Raw genomic sequence first — 17,480 nt, 5'->3', positions numbered from 1 at the left:
TGACTACACTCACTGTAAGTGTGTATTTCATGTGCCATTGATTTGTTTTGACTTCTTAACTATGTATGTACTCATCTCCTTTATTTTCTTTTTCTATTTGTTGCATTGCATGAATATCTAGAGTCTTGGGTCATGTGGGTGAGAGAGAAGGGTGTTTCTATGGTTTTGGTAAGATCAATAAACCCAAATGATCTAGACCCTCCTATGGCACCAACTACAGATGAAATAGAGTCTCCTTTGCCACCAAAGAAAGGTAGATCCACCAAGGGTTTGTATGCAAAGAAAAGGGATCACAAGAAGAAGAGTCCTACAAAGAAGATCCATACAAAGAAAAGCCAGACAATGAAGAGTCATGCAAAGAAGAGCCATGCCAAGAGGAAGAGCTTCACCAAGAAGAAGAGCCCTGTAAAAAGAAAAGCAAATACAAAGGGCCATCCATTCCACTCACCATTGAAATTCAAGGTTCAAAAGCGCCGTTCAGCTAAGAACAGTAAGGAAGAGACATCTAGCTCACCTTTAAAGCTACCATTCATGTTGCTACATTTCTATATGGAATAAAGAGTATGAAAAATGGTAAGAAAAATTGTGGTAATGGTGAGGCAATGTACAGAGCATAAATAACACACACCTAGGTAGCAATATTTAAATAAATACCAAAATAATTATGAAAAAATCTTTTATTTAGGCCCTATATACAAAGAAATATTTACATATGCATGGGCCATAATATACTTATATTTTTTTATTTATTTTTATTTTTTTTTGGCTCAACTAGCCCAATGACTAGCTAATTGAGGGTTTTTTATTTCAGTAAGGAGATATGGGAAAAGTCCCTTAACTCACACGCACCTATATACAGTGAAAGGGTGAGGGTAACCACAGTGTTTGAGTGATTTAATAGGGGGGGAATAACTCACTATGGCAATCACAGAGAGCCGAAAAACGGCTATCAACGCCTATACCCCAACAACCTCCCACTTAAAGGCGACTGTGCCTTTAAGCAAGGGAACCTAGTCTAAAGACTACAAAAGGCGAGAGAAAACCGCTCTCAACCGATACCCACTAGCTGGCTGTGATCTTGTGCATCCGGCTGTCCTGCTCCCGTGTAAGTCCATACACCACCAGACATACCGCACACGTACTGCAAGTATGTACGCAATACCTGCATATCTCCCTCGTGCACTATGCCATCATCAGTCAACAAACAACTGACAACCCCAACAGCAAATGCTCCCACTGCAGCTACGATATCCGGTCTCAAGATCAACATCTCATACATGAGACCACCGAATGCCGATGCAATGCTAGCGGGCCCTGCTAGCTCTACGGAGCATGCATCAACATATATATCCCTGGCAATAGGCATCTCTGACTGACAAGGCGTGTCAGCCACATGCATCTCCTGACTGTCCACAAAAGACGCATCAACCTGTCGTGCAACCTCAGAGCAAACCAGCTGCTCTAGGTGTCTGCTGGTAGACATATCCTGCACAACTATATCCCCATGCTCACTGTCAAGCATAGAAAGGAATGACTGCATAATCACTGACATCTCAGTCTCCTCTGTAATCATCCACTACAAACATGACCACTCAATCTACTGTGACTCACTAGAGCTCTCATGCTCTAACTCCGTATGCATAGACTCTTTGACAACGTCCTCCTGTCGTGACTCACTAGAGCAAGACCGCTCTACCTGTCTATCTTGCATAGAAGTATCTCGCACAACTGACTCTCTGCTTTGCTCAGTCACTAGCAAAGCATGCATGTTTGACTCTGTCACCTCTCTGTGTGACTGCTCAAGTCGTGCCCCGACTGTGTGCACAACGAGCTCACTACTCTACACTCCATGCAAAGTACCCTGTAACCCATGAGGAAAAGAGACTCTCCTGCTCTCTCGCTCTCTACCTGGCTGCGTGATCACAGAGATAACACCGTCTCTCCCGTGATCCACATGCAATGGGTAACCTGTACCACTCATGGCACCTCTCGCAATCACTAGCAAACCCAAATGCATCACAAAATCTCGCTCTCGTAGCGAAATCTGACATCCACTATCCCGTAACTGTCTGACTGAGATCAAATCCCGTCTCAGATCTGGCACATAACGCACAGGACGCAGGGTAAATCTCATACCACTGGGCAAGGACAAACATACGTCTCCTGTACCCTCAATGTCATACACAGCATCATCATCCATGTGCACACAACCAAGTCTCCCACTAGAAAACGTGCTAAACCACTCACGATGCGACGTGACATGGAAAGTAGCATCTGAATCTAGTAACCAATATGAAGACAATGTGCAATCCGTAGACATAAGATCGTCTGAAGACAAGCTAGATGTAAATGTGACATCGCCGTCACAAGCATACTCAGTAACCACCGTACTGATCTCACTAGCATCTGTCATGCCCAAATCTGCATCACGCATCTGTCGCCTCCGTTGTCTCAAACGCCTGAAACATCGACGCCTAATGTGCCCTCTATGTCCACAATGCCAACATGTCAAGTCTCTATGCCGTCGAGACTTGCGTGTGGTACCAATCTCTCCCATGGACATAGAAGTGGGACTAGACTCCCATGTAGACATGGATGTCGCGTACATAGCATGTAAACTCTGCCATAAAGCATGAGTTGTAGTCTCCCTCGAGAACTGCCAGTCAACAGACTCAACCAGATGCAAACGAATCGTAGACATTGCTAACTCATCAAGATCCTGCCAATGATCATCACGCATAGACTTGGGCTTCGTCGATAAACCACACAAGGGTTTATCCTGCCCCAAATCCGCCAATGCAACAAGCATATGTTCCTTCCAAGCAACAAAATCTACACCATCAAACTGTGTCAGACCATAACGCTGGAAGTCAAATGAAAAATCAACCATAATGCTCTCAAAAGAGCAACCAACAATGAGTAGCAAATGTCAACCAAATCAGCCCTAAACTGGCTCGAATCGCATCAACAAAAGTCTGCAAATATGGCTGTAAAATCTGATGCAAAGTTGCACCAATAACCATGCAAAACCTTGCACAAAATCACAAGTCAATATGACTCAATCGCACATAAATATCTGACAAAATTTTGGCAAAGTCTCCTTTGTAACTGGAGCAAAATCTCAACAGTAAACCTCAAAGAGACAACAATATATGTCACAATGGCCAATCCGGGAATAAACTCGACCGGAATCACCTCACAAAGTCATACATATGAGCATACCTGCTCTTGCCAGAGTACCACTCAACGGCACCTCAAATGACATACATGTGAGTGATGATTGCTGCCAAAATACCTTTCAATCGATGAGCAAATGTCTGCAAGATAACTATAGCAACATTTCGCAAAACCTTGCAAGATCTGCCGCTATGAGCAATACGAAATACGGCACACAAGGGCATACACAAGTGACTCCAAACTCCAACCAAATGATGACTGAAAATCACCTGTCAAAGTGGGAGTAAACTCAACCACTAAACTGTCAAAGAGCAACCTACGGATACGTAGAAGCTATGGCGAGAACCTGGATAAAATCCAACAGAGTTTCTTCTATAAATTGAGCCAAATCTCAAATAATCTCAGCCATAAACAAATACACAAATCCATATATGGCATACATAAACCGCCAAGACCATGGCAACATAGCTCACTCTCGCATGAATGGCTCTCTGGACAAATGCATATCCAAAAACCTGTGTACACCTATGAATTTTCTGGTTGCTGCTGTAATTCAAAGCATAATTTCAGCAAATAGACATCACCATCGCGTCCGGAGCATGCCAAAACCCTGACCTAGACTCCTGGATCATGTAGATCTGACTCTGTATGACGGAGCTATGCAAAAAACTGCGTTTTAGAGCCCGAAAATGACAAAAACGAGCTGCACACAGTCTTGAACCTGCTCCTGCTCCACTCTACATGATGCAATGTCCTCTCAATGCAAGCTCCAACGCAAGAGCTCTGCCACAACAGCATCCAAGCACTCGAATGTCAAGCTCTCCTCCGCCGAGCACTTCTCTAACGAGCTCCACTGAGCTCAAAAGCTCCTCTCACCAAGGAAGCCGCAACCGCCTCCTCGACCAAGCTTGACCACACCAAGGTCCTAAGCTCCAAAGACAATGCTCCTCAAGCTAAAATCGCTCTCCGTGAAACTCCGCGATCGAACTCCACCGTCGAGAGCGAGCGAGCTATCGCCTCGAAGCTCTCAAAGCCGTCGTGCTCTCCGCGGTCACCATAGCTCTGATACCAATTGAAGGGGATCGGGGAGCACCACAGACGGAGAGTGAGAGAGAGAGAAGGAGAGACACACACGATGTGGGTGGGGAGACTCAAAAGAGTGAGCAGCCCCCTATACACTTATGCTATGTATAAGGTATACAAGTCAGTGGGCGCCCAGACTCTGGGCGGCCGGGCAAGGCACAGACGCCTATACCCCAACAAATAGTTTACACAGTATTGAAGAAATACACCAGATACAACCACAAAGTTAAGTAGAGGCTTCACTCACCGAAGAAGATTACACAGCAAAAATAGTAGAAAAAGAGTGAGGAATTTGGAAAAATGGACAGCGCCATCGCGTCCGGAATAGCCCAAAACCCCAGTCGACAATGTCAAAGTGCTCAAATCCGACCTCGGATGAGCAGTTTACGGCCAAAACAGGCTCCAAAAACCCCAAAAACACAATTGCGGCTGTTCCTCCTCTCTTCTCCACGTTTTTTCTGGTCTTCTCTCCTTTTTTTCAGTTCCCACACTTAGCTTTATTAGTTGGGCACCCTTGGCCTTTTAGATGACCTCAAACGGACCCCGAATTGACCTCGCAGTGCATAGTTGTCACCTTTTTGCATCATCCGCACACCTGGCAATCAGCTTCTCCCAATAATGCATCCCACAACCACGTGAAGTAGCCCCAAAAAGTGGTCCTCATGATGAACTTTCTGCATAAGTATCACAAGAAAACACCCACGTCGTGTCCGTACTTCTCCGTGTGCAAGTACTGACCCCATTCGACGTCCTGACGCCACTAGATGCCATCTGACGCACCTGCTTACTCGAGAAGTTTTACGCGCTACCAACTCCTCATTATTGTAGAAAAAACACACTGGTACTGGTAATAGTGAAAATCGATGCACTATGTACCTGCTGTCCTACTTGTACACATGTGGGCTCCACGTAACCACCTGGCTATGGAAAATGGGCAATTCTTTATTTGATGCACCATGCATGTGTATGTACATATGCGCAATCCCTTGCTCCAAAAAACTCCTGACAGCATTTACTTCAATGTAGCAGACGAGATGTCGGCTTATGAAGCATGGACAAAGCTGAGTGATCTTTATGAGAAGCAGAGTGCATCTTCATAGGTATACTGGCTTAAGAAGCTTGTTGACTTGAAGATGAAAGAAGGGACCCCTATGTCCAATCATCTGAATGAATTCAACACCATCTACAGTCAGTTTGTCAGCTCAAGGTGTCAAGTTTGATGAACCTGTTAGAGCTATGTTCCTGTTGATCACATTGCCGGAAAGTTGGGACACTTTTCGCACAGCTTTGAGTAATTCTGCACCTCCAGATGGTTTGACCATAGCATGTGTAGAAGGCAGACTGCTTACTGAAGAAACCAACAGAAAGACAATGGACAAAGGCAAAGGAACAGCCTTAGTTGTCAGGGGAAGGACCAAAGAAAAGTACAAAGGTGGAAAGAGGAATCAGTCTCGTAGCAAATCCCGCAGTGCTAAAGGCAAGAGTGACATAGAATGCTACCATTGTGGCAAGAAGGGTCACATGAAAAGAGACTACAGAGAATGTAAAGTAGAAAAAGGCAAAGAGAAATCTGAAGACCATGGTGAGAAGAACAAGTCCTCAGTGAAGGGTCACATGAAAAGAGACTGCAGAGAATGGAAAGCAGAAAAAGGCAAAGAGAAATCTGAAGACCATGGTGAGAAGAACAAGTCCTCGGTGAAGATTCAAGAAATAAATGTGACAAACACTGTTGCAGAGGATGACAGTCTAGTGTCAGGAGACATCTACTTCTTGAAGAATACAATGGACTCAGATCTTCTTACAGCATCTGATGGAAATGCACTGAGTGACTGGACTATAGACTCAGGGGCATCACTTCATGTGTCTCCAAACAAGGAGTGGTTTACCTCTTATGTGACCACTAAAGATCATATTCTGCTAGGCAATGTGTAGACATGTGAGATCTTAGGTGTTGGAGATGTTCAATTGAAGTTTCAGAATGGCTCTTCTTTCACGCTGAAGAATGTGAGACATGTTCTCGCAATTACAAAGAGCTTGATCATCACAGGTTTACTTGATGATGTTGGCTACGTCACCACTTTTGGACAGAACATGTGGAAGATATCCAAGGGTTCTATGACAGTATCACATGGAGTAAAGTCTGGAGGACTTTACATGATTTATGTATCAAATGTCTCTAAAAATGTAATCAATGTAACCGAGCAGCCGAACGTTTCTTTGTGGCATAGCCGGTTAGGACATATGTCCAAGAAGGAAATGGAAGTCTTGTCTCGTTCTGGTTATTTGCCTGGCTTGTCATTGAATGATTTTAATTTCTGTGAACATTGTCTATATGGTAAGCAAACACAGTAGCCACATAATCATAGAAGCAGTAGAAGAGATACACAGTTGGCAATTGTTCATAGTGATTTGTGTGGACCTATGCCTAACCTATCTCTAGGGGGAGCTTCTTACTTTATGACATTTATAGATGATTACTCGAGGAAAGTATGGGTTTACTTTCTCAAGCACAAGGATGAAGCGTTTAGTGTTTTCAAAACGTTTGTGACACTTGTGGAGAATCAGAGTGGCAAGAAGCTTAAATGCTTACACACTGACAATGGTGGAGAGTATGTTTCAAAGGCCTTTCAGGACTTTTGTGAGTCAAAAGGTATAAAACGTAAACTTATTGCTCCTTACAATCCTCCTCAAAATGGTGTTGCTGAGAGGATGAATAGGACCATACAAGAGAAGGTCAGAAGTATGTTGTCTAATGCACAACTGCCAAATGGGTTTTGGGCTGAAGCTGTATCAACAGCTGTTCATCTTATAAATAGATCTCCTAGCAAGGTTTTGCAGAAGGATTGAGTGGCAGAGATGGTATGGTCAGGCAAAATGCCCTCTTACAAGCATCTCAGAGTCTTTGGATGTGAGGCATATACTCATGTTCCAAAGGAATTTAGGAACAAACTTGAGCCAAAGAGTAGAAAGTGCATCTTTCTAGGCTATGGTAATTCTGGTGAGATGGGGTACAGACTTTGGGATCTCGAATCCAGAAAGGTTATCCGCAGCAATGATGTTCACTTTAATGAAGCCAAATATCATTCTAAATCAGAGAGGGTTGAGGAGATTAGAAGAGTTGTCTTCCAAGAAGATGGATTTGCATGTGCAAGACAAAATGTCAGGGCTCAAGAGGAGCAAGGACAGGATAGAGTGGAACCACAGGTTGTGGTTGAGCCTCAGCCACCTATTTTGCGTAAATCGGGACAGATCTCACGACCTCCTGATCGGTTTGTTCCATCTATGAACTATGTCACGTTGACTGATTGCAATGAGCCTTCATGTTACAAGGAAGCAGTCCAAATGAAGGACTCCGGGAATTGGCAATTGGCCATGCAGTCACAGATGACAGCTCTGCATAAAAACCAGACATGGAAGCTAGTTAAATTACCAAAGGGAAAAAAGTCTCTACCTTGTAAATGGGTTTACAGGTATAAGATCACCGCTCATGATACTCAGCCAAAGTACAAAGCAAGGCTTGTTGCCAAGGGCTTTAAGCAAGAACAAGGCATTGACTTTGATGAAGTCTTCTCTCCGGTGGTCAAGATGACTACATTGAGATGCTTTCTTGCATTGGTTGCCATATTAGATTTGGTGTTGCACCAAATGGATGTCAAGACAGCGTTCGTGCATGGTGATTTAGATGTGGAAATTTACATGCAGCAACCAGAAGGGTTTGTTGAGAAAGGCAAGGAAGATTTGGTATGCCAATTGTTAAAGAGTCTTTATGTCTTAAAACAATCACCGAGGGCATGGTACCATAAGTTCCACAAGTTTATGCTTTCTCAAGGCTACAAACGTAGTGAGTTCGATCATTGTCTATATACAAAGAAGGCTAAGGATGGCAGTTGGGTGATCCTTATTTTGTATGTGGATGACATGTTGATTGCTGGCAAGCATTTGGAAGAAATTTCAGCTTTGAAGTCAAAGATGGAAAAATCGTTTGACATGAAAGACATGGGTGAGGCAAGTCATATACTTTGTATGCGCATTGAGACAGACAGATCAAAGAAGTTGATTTGGTTATCTCAAACAGAGTATATTGACAAGGTTTTGCAACGTTTCAATATGGAGAAGGGAAAGGCATTGAGTGTTCCATTGCCACCATATGTGAAACTTAGCAAACAAGATTGTCCTGTGTCTGAGGAAGAACAGGCTGAAATGGATAAGATTCCATATGCATCTGCAGTGGGTAGTTTGATGTATGCAATGATTTCTACTCGCCCAGACATTGCATTTGCAGTGGGAGTAGAAAGTCGATACATGTCAAACCCAGGCAAGAAACATTGGGAGGTAGTGAAGGAATATTGAGATACCTGAAAGCTACAAAGAGTATGTGTATATGCTATGGGAGTCAGAAGCTAAGTGTAAAGGGTTTTATAGACTCAGACTATGCAGGTGACTTAGAAAACCGAAGGTCTACGTCAGGGTATGTCTTTACATTGGCTGGTGGAGCAGTATCATGGCGTTCTAAATTACAAGATTATGTTACTCAGTCTACTACATAGGCTGAATACGTTGTAGCATCAGAGGCATGCAAAGAATCAATTTGGCTTAATCGACTAGTAACAGATTTGGGAATCAAAGAAGAGATGCCTATGTTATATTGTGATAGTCAAAGTGCTATACAATTGGCTCGCAATCCAGTTTATCACTCAAAGTCAAAGCATGTGGATGTGAAGTATCATTTCATCAGGGAAATGCTCGAGGATAAGCAACTTCAGCTTGTCAAAGTTCACACCACAGAAAATCCTGCTGATCTACTTACAAAAGGACTTCCCTCAAAGAGCTTTGCGCATTTTCGCAAGCAGTTAGGTGTAGGGTAGTATATCACTTCTCTACATCTCTTGTATATTAGGTTGTATAGTAGCTTCCCTTACACTTAAAGTACCACATTGGACTTTAAGTGGGAGGTTGTTGGGGTATAAAGCCCAATCTGGTCTCCCAAGTAAGTGGGCGGGCCGCCAGGTATGTACACATATTCTTTTGTTAAAACCTAATAAGAACTCACTATGCTCTACACATTACAGTAGAGCGAGTTCCCCAGATCGTCGTGCTCTTCTTCTCACACTCTCTCTCGCGTCGCACTTCCGCTCATACTCCTTCACAACAATGTCCAAGACTTGTGTTGAGCGTACCTCACACAAGCAAGCTTGTTCACATTCACACTCCGATCATTTACGTGTATTATGTAATGCACATAACAGGGTCTAGTTCTTGTGATTAGCATGCCTCACACTCCTGGCCTGTTCACCTCTCTCCATCTCTCTCTTTGTGTATTCTCCTCTCTATTGTATAATGTATTGCAATCATAATATATCATTGTATTCTATAAATTAAGTCAAATTGTGTATGGAATCTAAATTAGCAAACATGACACCAATTTGATAGTTTCCCCTCTTCTCTGACAACATTTATGTTATAAAATTATATCTTGCAGATATGGCGGATATTAAGTTGTCCAAACATGAACGAAAATTTGCCTTCAAAGTGATAGTATGTCACTTTCATCACATGTTAGAGCCTGAGCTTCATTGCTGCCTAAACCCCTCTGCTCTGGAACAATATTACCAGTTCACATAGGCCTTAGCAAAGTCTGTATTTGAGCAGCTTCAGCACGCATTTACGCCCACTTCTTTTGACATATCTCTAATGACATCAGGTTTAGTGTGGAACTCACAACACAAACATCAGCGGACACCTTAACAATCTCATATGCAGGCCAAATATCGTATGTATCTACATCCAAGACAGCACCAAGTCATCTAGTGATGAACAATGACGTGTCTTTGGAGTTTGAAACACAAGATTAACCAGTGCGTCACAAAGATGAAGAGGGCATAAACTATGCATCTCTCCACTCGTTGTTTGACCAACAGAACTCTTGTGTGTCTACGTAAAACAAATGAGAATTTGAGCTGATGTAAAATTGAGCAGCCTATAGGTCACTTTGGAGTGAGAGGTGTAGCATCATGCCTCCTGCACTCCATGAGTCGACCACTACACCCTAAACTCAGCCTTGTGGTGAGAGACAAATGAATGCACCACAGGAGTGAGAATCTAAGTCTGTCCTAAAACACTTCTCTGCATTGGGCCAAGTGGCTGCACAACACGAGAAAAGTGACTAGTTTCTACAAACTTCTGGAGTGAGCCGAATGGCTACACACCACGAAGTGGCCTATAACCTGCAAGCCAACTCTGTAGTGAGAGTAAAACAATTTCACCACACCAGTCTGACACAACACAGAAAACCAAGTTAGAAAAGAAGAGGAAAATTTGAAAATTTTACCTCAAGCTCTGCCTGTCCCAAAATCTTCCTCAAGCTCTGGCACTACTTTCGAACGAATCCGGCGACGGCTCTTATAAAATATTTGTTGATCGAAAGCCTTTTCGATCGAAAAGAAATAAAACGGCTATACGATGATTATACAAGATTTTGACGTATAATGGCATTTTATATGTATACTTTTGTTGATACGGACGTATAAATGCAACGGAGTACACCACTAAGGTGACACCCATTAGTAGTCACATTGAGCTAGTTGCTAGTTTCACAAATGTGGATTTAGCTTCCCATCATATATGTGAAAACAACTATCTTGTGTTGGAAATAGGGTTGCAAGGAAACACACATAGCTTGGAGAAGACAAAGAAACTCAAGGCACACAACAAAGAGTAGTATTACTTATTGTGCAATGGAAAGAGAAGTTATCCCTAGAGTGATGGGAGTATATACAATGCACAACGGAAAAAACATCCCAGTGAGGAAAAAAGATTCCTAGTGGTCCTAAGTGTGTTCACACAGATCAATACCATATATGTATGGTAACAAATCTCCCCTAAGAGCGATGCGGTAGTGTGATCTATAGGGCTAGTGGAATTTTCACAGGAGCACGGGTGGATTGAACCAAAGCACTTGCAAAGTTGGCAAGAAAGGCATGAATGATGGAGGCATCACCATCTGGATCAGCATCTGCCTCTTCCAATGAGAAGGAATAAGCAGATACACATGCAGGGAGGGTATGCGCGATGAGAGAGAAGCAAAGGAGGGCCTACAGAGAAGCGAGGGGTCCCTGCGGCTTGGTTTTGGGGTACCTCATGAAGAGGAAGTCTCCCAAGAGGTCATGGCAGGCTCGCTCGAGGGTTGCCAAAAGAACCATGACTAGGTTCTTCGCCCACAGTAGCAGGAGCAGCACATGAGTTTGCATCATGGGGCTCCTCACAAGGAAGGTAGGACCTGCTGATTCAGCGATGATACCATGTGAGAGGAAGAGGTCACACACACACACAGACTGTTAAGCCAAACATATGCAGAGGAGATGGGAAAGAAGCCATAAGGCAAGGCAATGAGATTTTTTAGGGGTCAAAGCATAACTTTTGGGTGTATTGGACACTACTTCAATTAGTACTTTGGGACCCCCCTTCTCACACTTCATACAAATATCACCTATCATATTACATATCAATAGATAGCTCTCCTTAAGGAGAATCTAAAAGTATAAGGAGCACCAATTTCTAAGTAAATTTGTGAAAATTTTATAGGTCCCACTTTTTGCAAGTGGTAACACCAAGTGCAAAAAGTGGTACCACCTAAACATGCTTTGAGCCTTAGAGATGTTGCAATTATATACACATGTGGGAGTGGTTACAAGGGTCACACGAGATTCATAAGATTCATGGAATGCGTGTCGTTTGGCATCTCACTAGTGATAGCATGGATGATGACATGGCTTAGTCATCCAACATCTCTCTCTCTCTCACTCTCCCTCTTGTGAGACCTCGCTCTCACATTTTTCTTATGCCTTCGTCCTCACGTTCACACAGGACAGCATCTGAGTTTATATAAACAATGGCAAGAGCATAGGTAGACAAATGTGCATAGCCTAGCGGGTGTGCTATTGGTTGCAGTTCTGACGTGCATGGTTCAAGCTTGCAGCTTCTCTGGGTTTTTCACTCAAAAGGAGCCCGATAATGCCGTTCTTCCGAGCGTGGGAGCAGCGCGTGGGTGTGGTGCAATGTTGAGCAGCGAAGGAGCTCGCGCGAGAGGCCAGGTGGCATAGGTCGTACGTGGCAGGAGGTGAGGACCTCATGAGGGGAGAGTTTGTAGAGTGTTTTTTAAAGAAAAAACTACCAAAATATCCTCTAATTTGTGGAGATTCCCAAAATACGTACCCCCAATATTTTGTCATAGATTCCCAAAATACCCCAGGTTGTGAGAGTAAATTTCTCCAAATTTTTTTCTATAACTTCTAAGAAGATGCTAAAACTAGAATTTGACTTTTGTTATGTAGGCTTTGAATATTGAATTGCTTCATTATTTTTAGACATAATTCGCGATGTAATATGATAAATTACATGGTAAGCACTCAAAAACGAATCTCAATTGTCAAAAGGGAATAAAGATTAGAAAATCTTTAAAAATCCAACTAAATCAAATACAAGGGTATTTTGGGAACTTAAGATATTTGAGGGGTTTTTTGGGAATTTCCACAAATTAGAGGGGTATTTTGATAATTTTTCCTTTTTTTAATTAAAGGAAGTTGCACATCAAACCACGAGTTGGTTAGACCAATTTGTGTAAAACCAAAAGGCAGTTCATGCGAGCTCGAGACGTGTGTTGGACTGCCTTGGGAAGTTTTAGTACTACGGATGAACAAAGGAGGGCTGTGGAGGAGAGCGGAATATCCAAAGATTCCGGCTAATGGAACCTATTATAAGTTTCTTGTGGTAGAATTCAAAATCAATAGCTTTTTTTGTAAATAGCTTCTCTATGTACGACTCCTTTAAATTTTTTTAAACAAAAACTATGTCGGTATGAAGACAAATATTTATTTATGATTATTATGGGAAGAAAGAGAGAGAGAGAGAGAGAGAGAGAGAGAGAGAGAGAGAATGGAGCAACCAGCAATAATTCGTCATGGGAAGGTATTGGTCATGCAAGCACTCTTTATTTGGGCAGCTATGGTGCCATATCTCTTCTATGGAACGACAGGTACGCCCAGCCGTCGGATGTGTGTGTATGAGAGAGAGAGAGAGAGAGAGAGAGAGAGAGAGAGAAGTGTGGCTGCGTTTTCGCAGAGAGAGAGAGAGAGAGCGTGCATGCAGGTATGGGTTCACCGCGGTGCAATGTGCGTCAAAACATGACAGTTGAGGACTTGGAAGATAGCCCGGGGAAGCGTGCACTGCACATCCGCAACGTCTGCGACTGTAGCGTCACCCAGGTGCGCCCACCCACACACTCTCTCTCTTTCTACGCTCTCTCATACATACATACGCGATCACCTGCACCTCCTTTAGCTCAGGGTTTGAAATAGTCACCCTAGTATAGGAGAGTTTCGAAATTTCTCTTTTTTTTAGCAGTCTGATGCGAATAGCTAGTTTTATGGGGTTGCGTACTCCACACGCCTGCATGCGCATGTCACAAGGGTTCAAGAACATCGGACGCGCCCCTTTACCGTTAGGCCAAGTCCCCTTGATAGAGTTTGGAAATCTCTTGTATTACATATATGGGGAGTAGGAGATTTTGACCACCAATCTAAGTATACATTAAATCCCATATTGAAGAAAATAATAAATTTATAAACAAAAATTGCACTGTTTTGAAGGCATTGGTACTGTCGTGTCGATATTTAGTATGGTGGCTAATGAACACAAGAAAATTTATAAATTTTCTCATGTAGGAAAACGGAGTCTTTCTCAATGTTTATCATACAATGCATAACATCATGAGCTTCTGCTCGAGAGGCACCGCATACCTAGCTAGGTACGATTGGGGGCAGGGGACCGTCGGCCCGGTGGTCGGCGGACCGGGCCGACGGTCCCCCTGCCCCCAATCGTACCTAGGTATGCGGTGCCTCCCTCATAGAAGCTCATGATGTTGAGGTAAGTCACAATGTGGGAAATATTGTGAGAATTTGTCCAAAACTTCTTGTGGAAGAGGCAAGATAGTTGAAAGTATCTGTCAACAAATTTGAAAGTCATGGTTAGTATCATCAACAATGCTATATGATTTAAGCTAAACAAGTGTTGTTGTCATTGTGTAGGTGTCCTTCTTGTGTGGAGGATGGAATCAAAGCATGGCGGACCCATCGCAATTATTTGTGCCTGGTTTTGGCTATTGTGCTCTAGGCAACCATGTCCTCCGTCGTCGTCTTATCTACAAAACTTTGATTCCTCATCAAGTATATAGTATCTTCTACCAAAGTAATTCTCTTGAGCCAATACAGCCAGACCAAGCCAAGTACTCTTGTCCAACGTGCACGGGGGGCTCTTGCGATGGCCCCTTTGATTTCCAAACTTGAGAAATTGAAACATCTGGTTTGTTTTCTTCTTTAAGGTTAGAATTTTTGTAATTTTCTCGCTCCTTTTCTTGTGTTGAAGAGTACTTTGAGATAGGCACACTATTGTTTTGATTATCTTTTTTATTGAGATTCTTTGGAAGGCTTTGTGTGTCCATGTTTATTGATTATCTTTTTTATTGAGATTCGTTGGAAGGCTTTGTATGTCCATGTTTATTGGAGTAGGTCGCCTACTAACCATTCTCGTTAATCACAGGCGACCGGTGGAGGCCGGGAGCCCTGATTACAGGAATGGTCAGTAGGTGACCATTCCCGACTGTCAATGGTCCAGGGTGAGGGAGTCAATCATATTCGTCGGAATGTTGTTGAGGGTTGACAGTGCATATAGTACATCAAATTGGACGAATGTTGTCTTCCACCTGCTAATCTATCGAACGTTGATGGAATTACCAGTGCCAACGTGTCGTCTTTTGAGTTGTGACCATGAGTTGCATTCTAATAGCTGACATGGCTAACATCCATCGTCTGCAAGTTTGAATACGAGATATAATGGCAGCACGTTCAACGTTGGAGATCTACAGTTCCCCTCCCCTAAGCTTAAAAGAAACAAAACAGGATGAGATTACTAAATCCTTATTCCTATTTTCTTGTCGAAATGGTCATCTCAAGTTGTAGTTTACATGTGCTTACACGTGTGCACACGGACACATTTATGGATGAAAAGACATATATGTAATCATGTCCCATATTTGATGGAACATTGCAAGTTTTTGGTGTATGTAGAAGTGTAATCAATCAATGAATATTCATCTTTTTATAGCAAAGATTCTCAATATTGAGAGAAAAACTTTCTTGGTTAGTATCTCCTCATAACATTAATGTTCTCAATAGTAGTACTAGGAACAGGTCAATTGCCTGCACCGAAATTACCTTTTTGACTCCTATATAAGTGACCTTCTTTTGTAAAATCTATCTTTTTGGCTTTTAAAAGAAACCCTTAGTGTTGGGTTGGGTTAGGGAGACTTCATAGTTTTTAGTGCATGATGGAGACTTACCTTTCATTTCACATCCTGTCTTTACTTTTCTTGCATTCTCTGTTGTTTTAGAATACTAAAGTGAAGTTTCACTTTACATAATTTTAGTAAATTTTACACACACACAACATATATGTTTTTTTTGCATTCTATTGTTTTAGAATGCTAAAGTGAAGCTTCACCTTGCATAATTCCAATAAATTCTACACACACACATATATTAATTAGTTCTTTTTATTTCACCTTACATTTCACAACTTCCCATGGCTTTACTTTTTTTGCATTTTAAAGCTTGATTCCAATTAGTGTTAACATTCAAGAAAGTCTCTTTTATTAAGCGGTTGCTGATCGAGTTTCCTCCTCACAAAAAAAAAAAACCAAAAATACGAACAAAAATTTTGAGATTTGTAAAATGTTTGGAAGACTTTCTCACATATTTCATCCGTTTTTTGTTTACCATGGTTTGCAGCTAACTAGTCTCGATTTTCAATCGGTTCAAAATTGAGTTGATGCAATCCTTTCCCAAACGCTCATACCAGTATAAACAATTTTATCACTTTCTTATTATTTTTGAAAGTTGTCATGACCCTTTCACTTGTTCACCTTATAAAACCTTGATTGTACATTCACATGCTACCTTATTGAAAACCTTAGTTATTACTAGAGCCACATACTAGAGCCACATACAAGCTAGCATGCATAGGTTCTCGCTTTGTCATACTTCTTAGAGCTACATACTAGCTAGCATGCATAGATGCATAGGTTCTAGACATGTGTGCTCATTTTTTTTTCCGTCACTTTGGCTTAGAGTTTTGAAGGGTTCATGATCATTAATGATGTTGAAATATTGTGCACAAGAAAAACAAGATCTTACCCAAGTAGTCAAGAAATTTTATGCATACTTAAATGTTGTGTAGAACACCTTTGCCTCGAAGAAGTTCAATAATACTTAAATGTTGTGTAGAACACCTTTGCCTTGAAGAAGTTCAATAATGTTTAGGCCAAGACAAAGAGTTTTTTTTTTTCCTTGAAGAAAAAGAGAAGAGGGGGGGGGGGGGGGGGGTTGGGGGGTTGTTGTTGTCCCCCCAAATCGTCAATGGTTATTAGTTGCATAATTAAGTCCCACAGTCAATGCTTATACATTGATTGAGAAGATATTGAATTGTTATAACTCTACATATGGGTATGAAAATTTGTTATTAGGTTTTTTTTTTAATGAAATTTTTGATGACGAGTCAAGAAGCTACTAGAAATGGAGGCTGAATTCAGGGATCAATTTGTTATCAAAATTTAACTTTGATGTATTTTAGGTTTTTTGGTGACCTTTCTCTCTCTTATAAGTGACTAGACTAAAGAGAAAAAGAACATGTCAAAGAACAACGAGGCATGCAAGAACGTGCACTCTAACGAAGGAAGTGCTCGAAGATGAATACCACTTTATAAATGTATGTAAATTTTTTTGAAGATCCCAAGAATTTTATGTGATTTTTTTTATCGATCCAAAGCAATAAAATATAATTTACATTGAGTGAAAATGCGAGGCAAAGTGGATAGAAGGACATGTGAATGGGCATGAGGGCCTAGAAGGTTCATTTTCATCTTCAAAAATCCTAAAAGGAGCTAAATCTCCATGTTTGAACTCACATACTTTGAACTCATATGAGGTTAGATTTTAAAACTTCTTTAAATCAAACTTTATTCTTTTCAATTCTACAACTTTGTAGAAGAAGTCAAAATTGAATTTGGAGAGTAGAGAGGTTTACATTATAGGATCGATAGAGACCATTAAAAATTTTAAGAACTTTTACTAATATACCATATTGTGCTATGGAGATGTTTAATTTCAAGC

At 41.7% G+C, this 17,480-nt stretch overlaps 1 protein-coding gene across 1 annotated transcript; it reads left to right on the top strand.

Annotated features, from left to right (window-relative positions):
• The first annotated feature begins 13,175 nt into the window (after nt 1-13,175).
• On the top strand, nt 13,176-14,728 carry LOC147417798 (uncharacterized). Its single transcript, XM_086507583.1, has 3 exons — nt 13,176-13,291; nt 13,405-13,520; nt 14,343-14,728. Exons 1-3 carry the CDS (start codon nt 13,192-13,194, stop codon nt 14,598-14,600), a joined length of 474 nt encoding a protein of 157 aa, XP_086363709.1. The 5' UTR covers nt 13,176-13,191; the 3' UTR covers nt 14,601-14,728.
• Nucleotides 14,729-17,480: the final 2,752 nt, after the last annotated feature.

This window comes from Adiantum capillus-veneris, chromosome 30 (assembly GCF_014529385.1).
Source record: "Adiantum capillus-veneris isolate H3 chromosome 30, ASM1452938v2, whole genome shotgun sequence".
NCBI classification, from domain to species: domain Eukaryota; kingdom Viridiplantae; phylum Streptophyta; class Polypodiopsida; order Polypodiales; family Pteridaceae; genus Adiantum; species Adiantum capillus-veneris.
The sequence above is the reverse complement of the archived record's forward strand: the minus strand, read 5'-3'. Positions and strand labels throughout refer to the sequence as shown.

Bases quoted from the DNA above. Each gene is read 5' to 3' on its own strand.
- LOC147417798 (XM_086507583.1), top strand. From the start codon at position 13,192: ATGGAGCAACCAGCAATAATTCGTCATGGGAAGGTATTGGTCATGCAA. The intron at 13,292-13,404 runs GTACGCCCAGCC...GCGTGCATGCAG, and splicing joins TCTCTTCTATGGAACGACAG to GTATGGGTTCACCGCGGTGC. The intron at 13,521-14,342 runs GTGCGCCCACCC...GTCATTGTGTAG, and splicing joins GCGACTGTAGCGTCACCCAG to GTGTCCTTCTTGTGTGGAGG.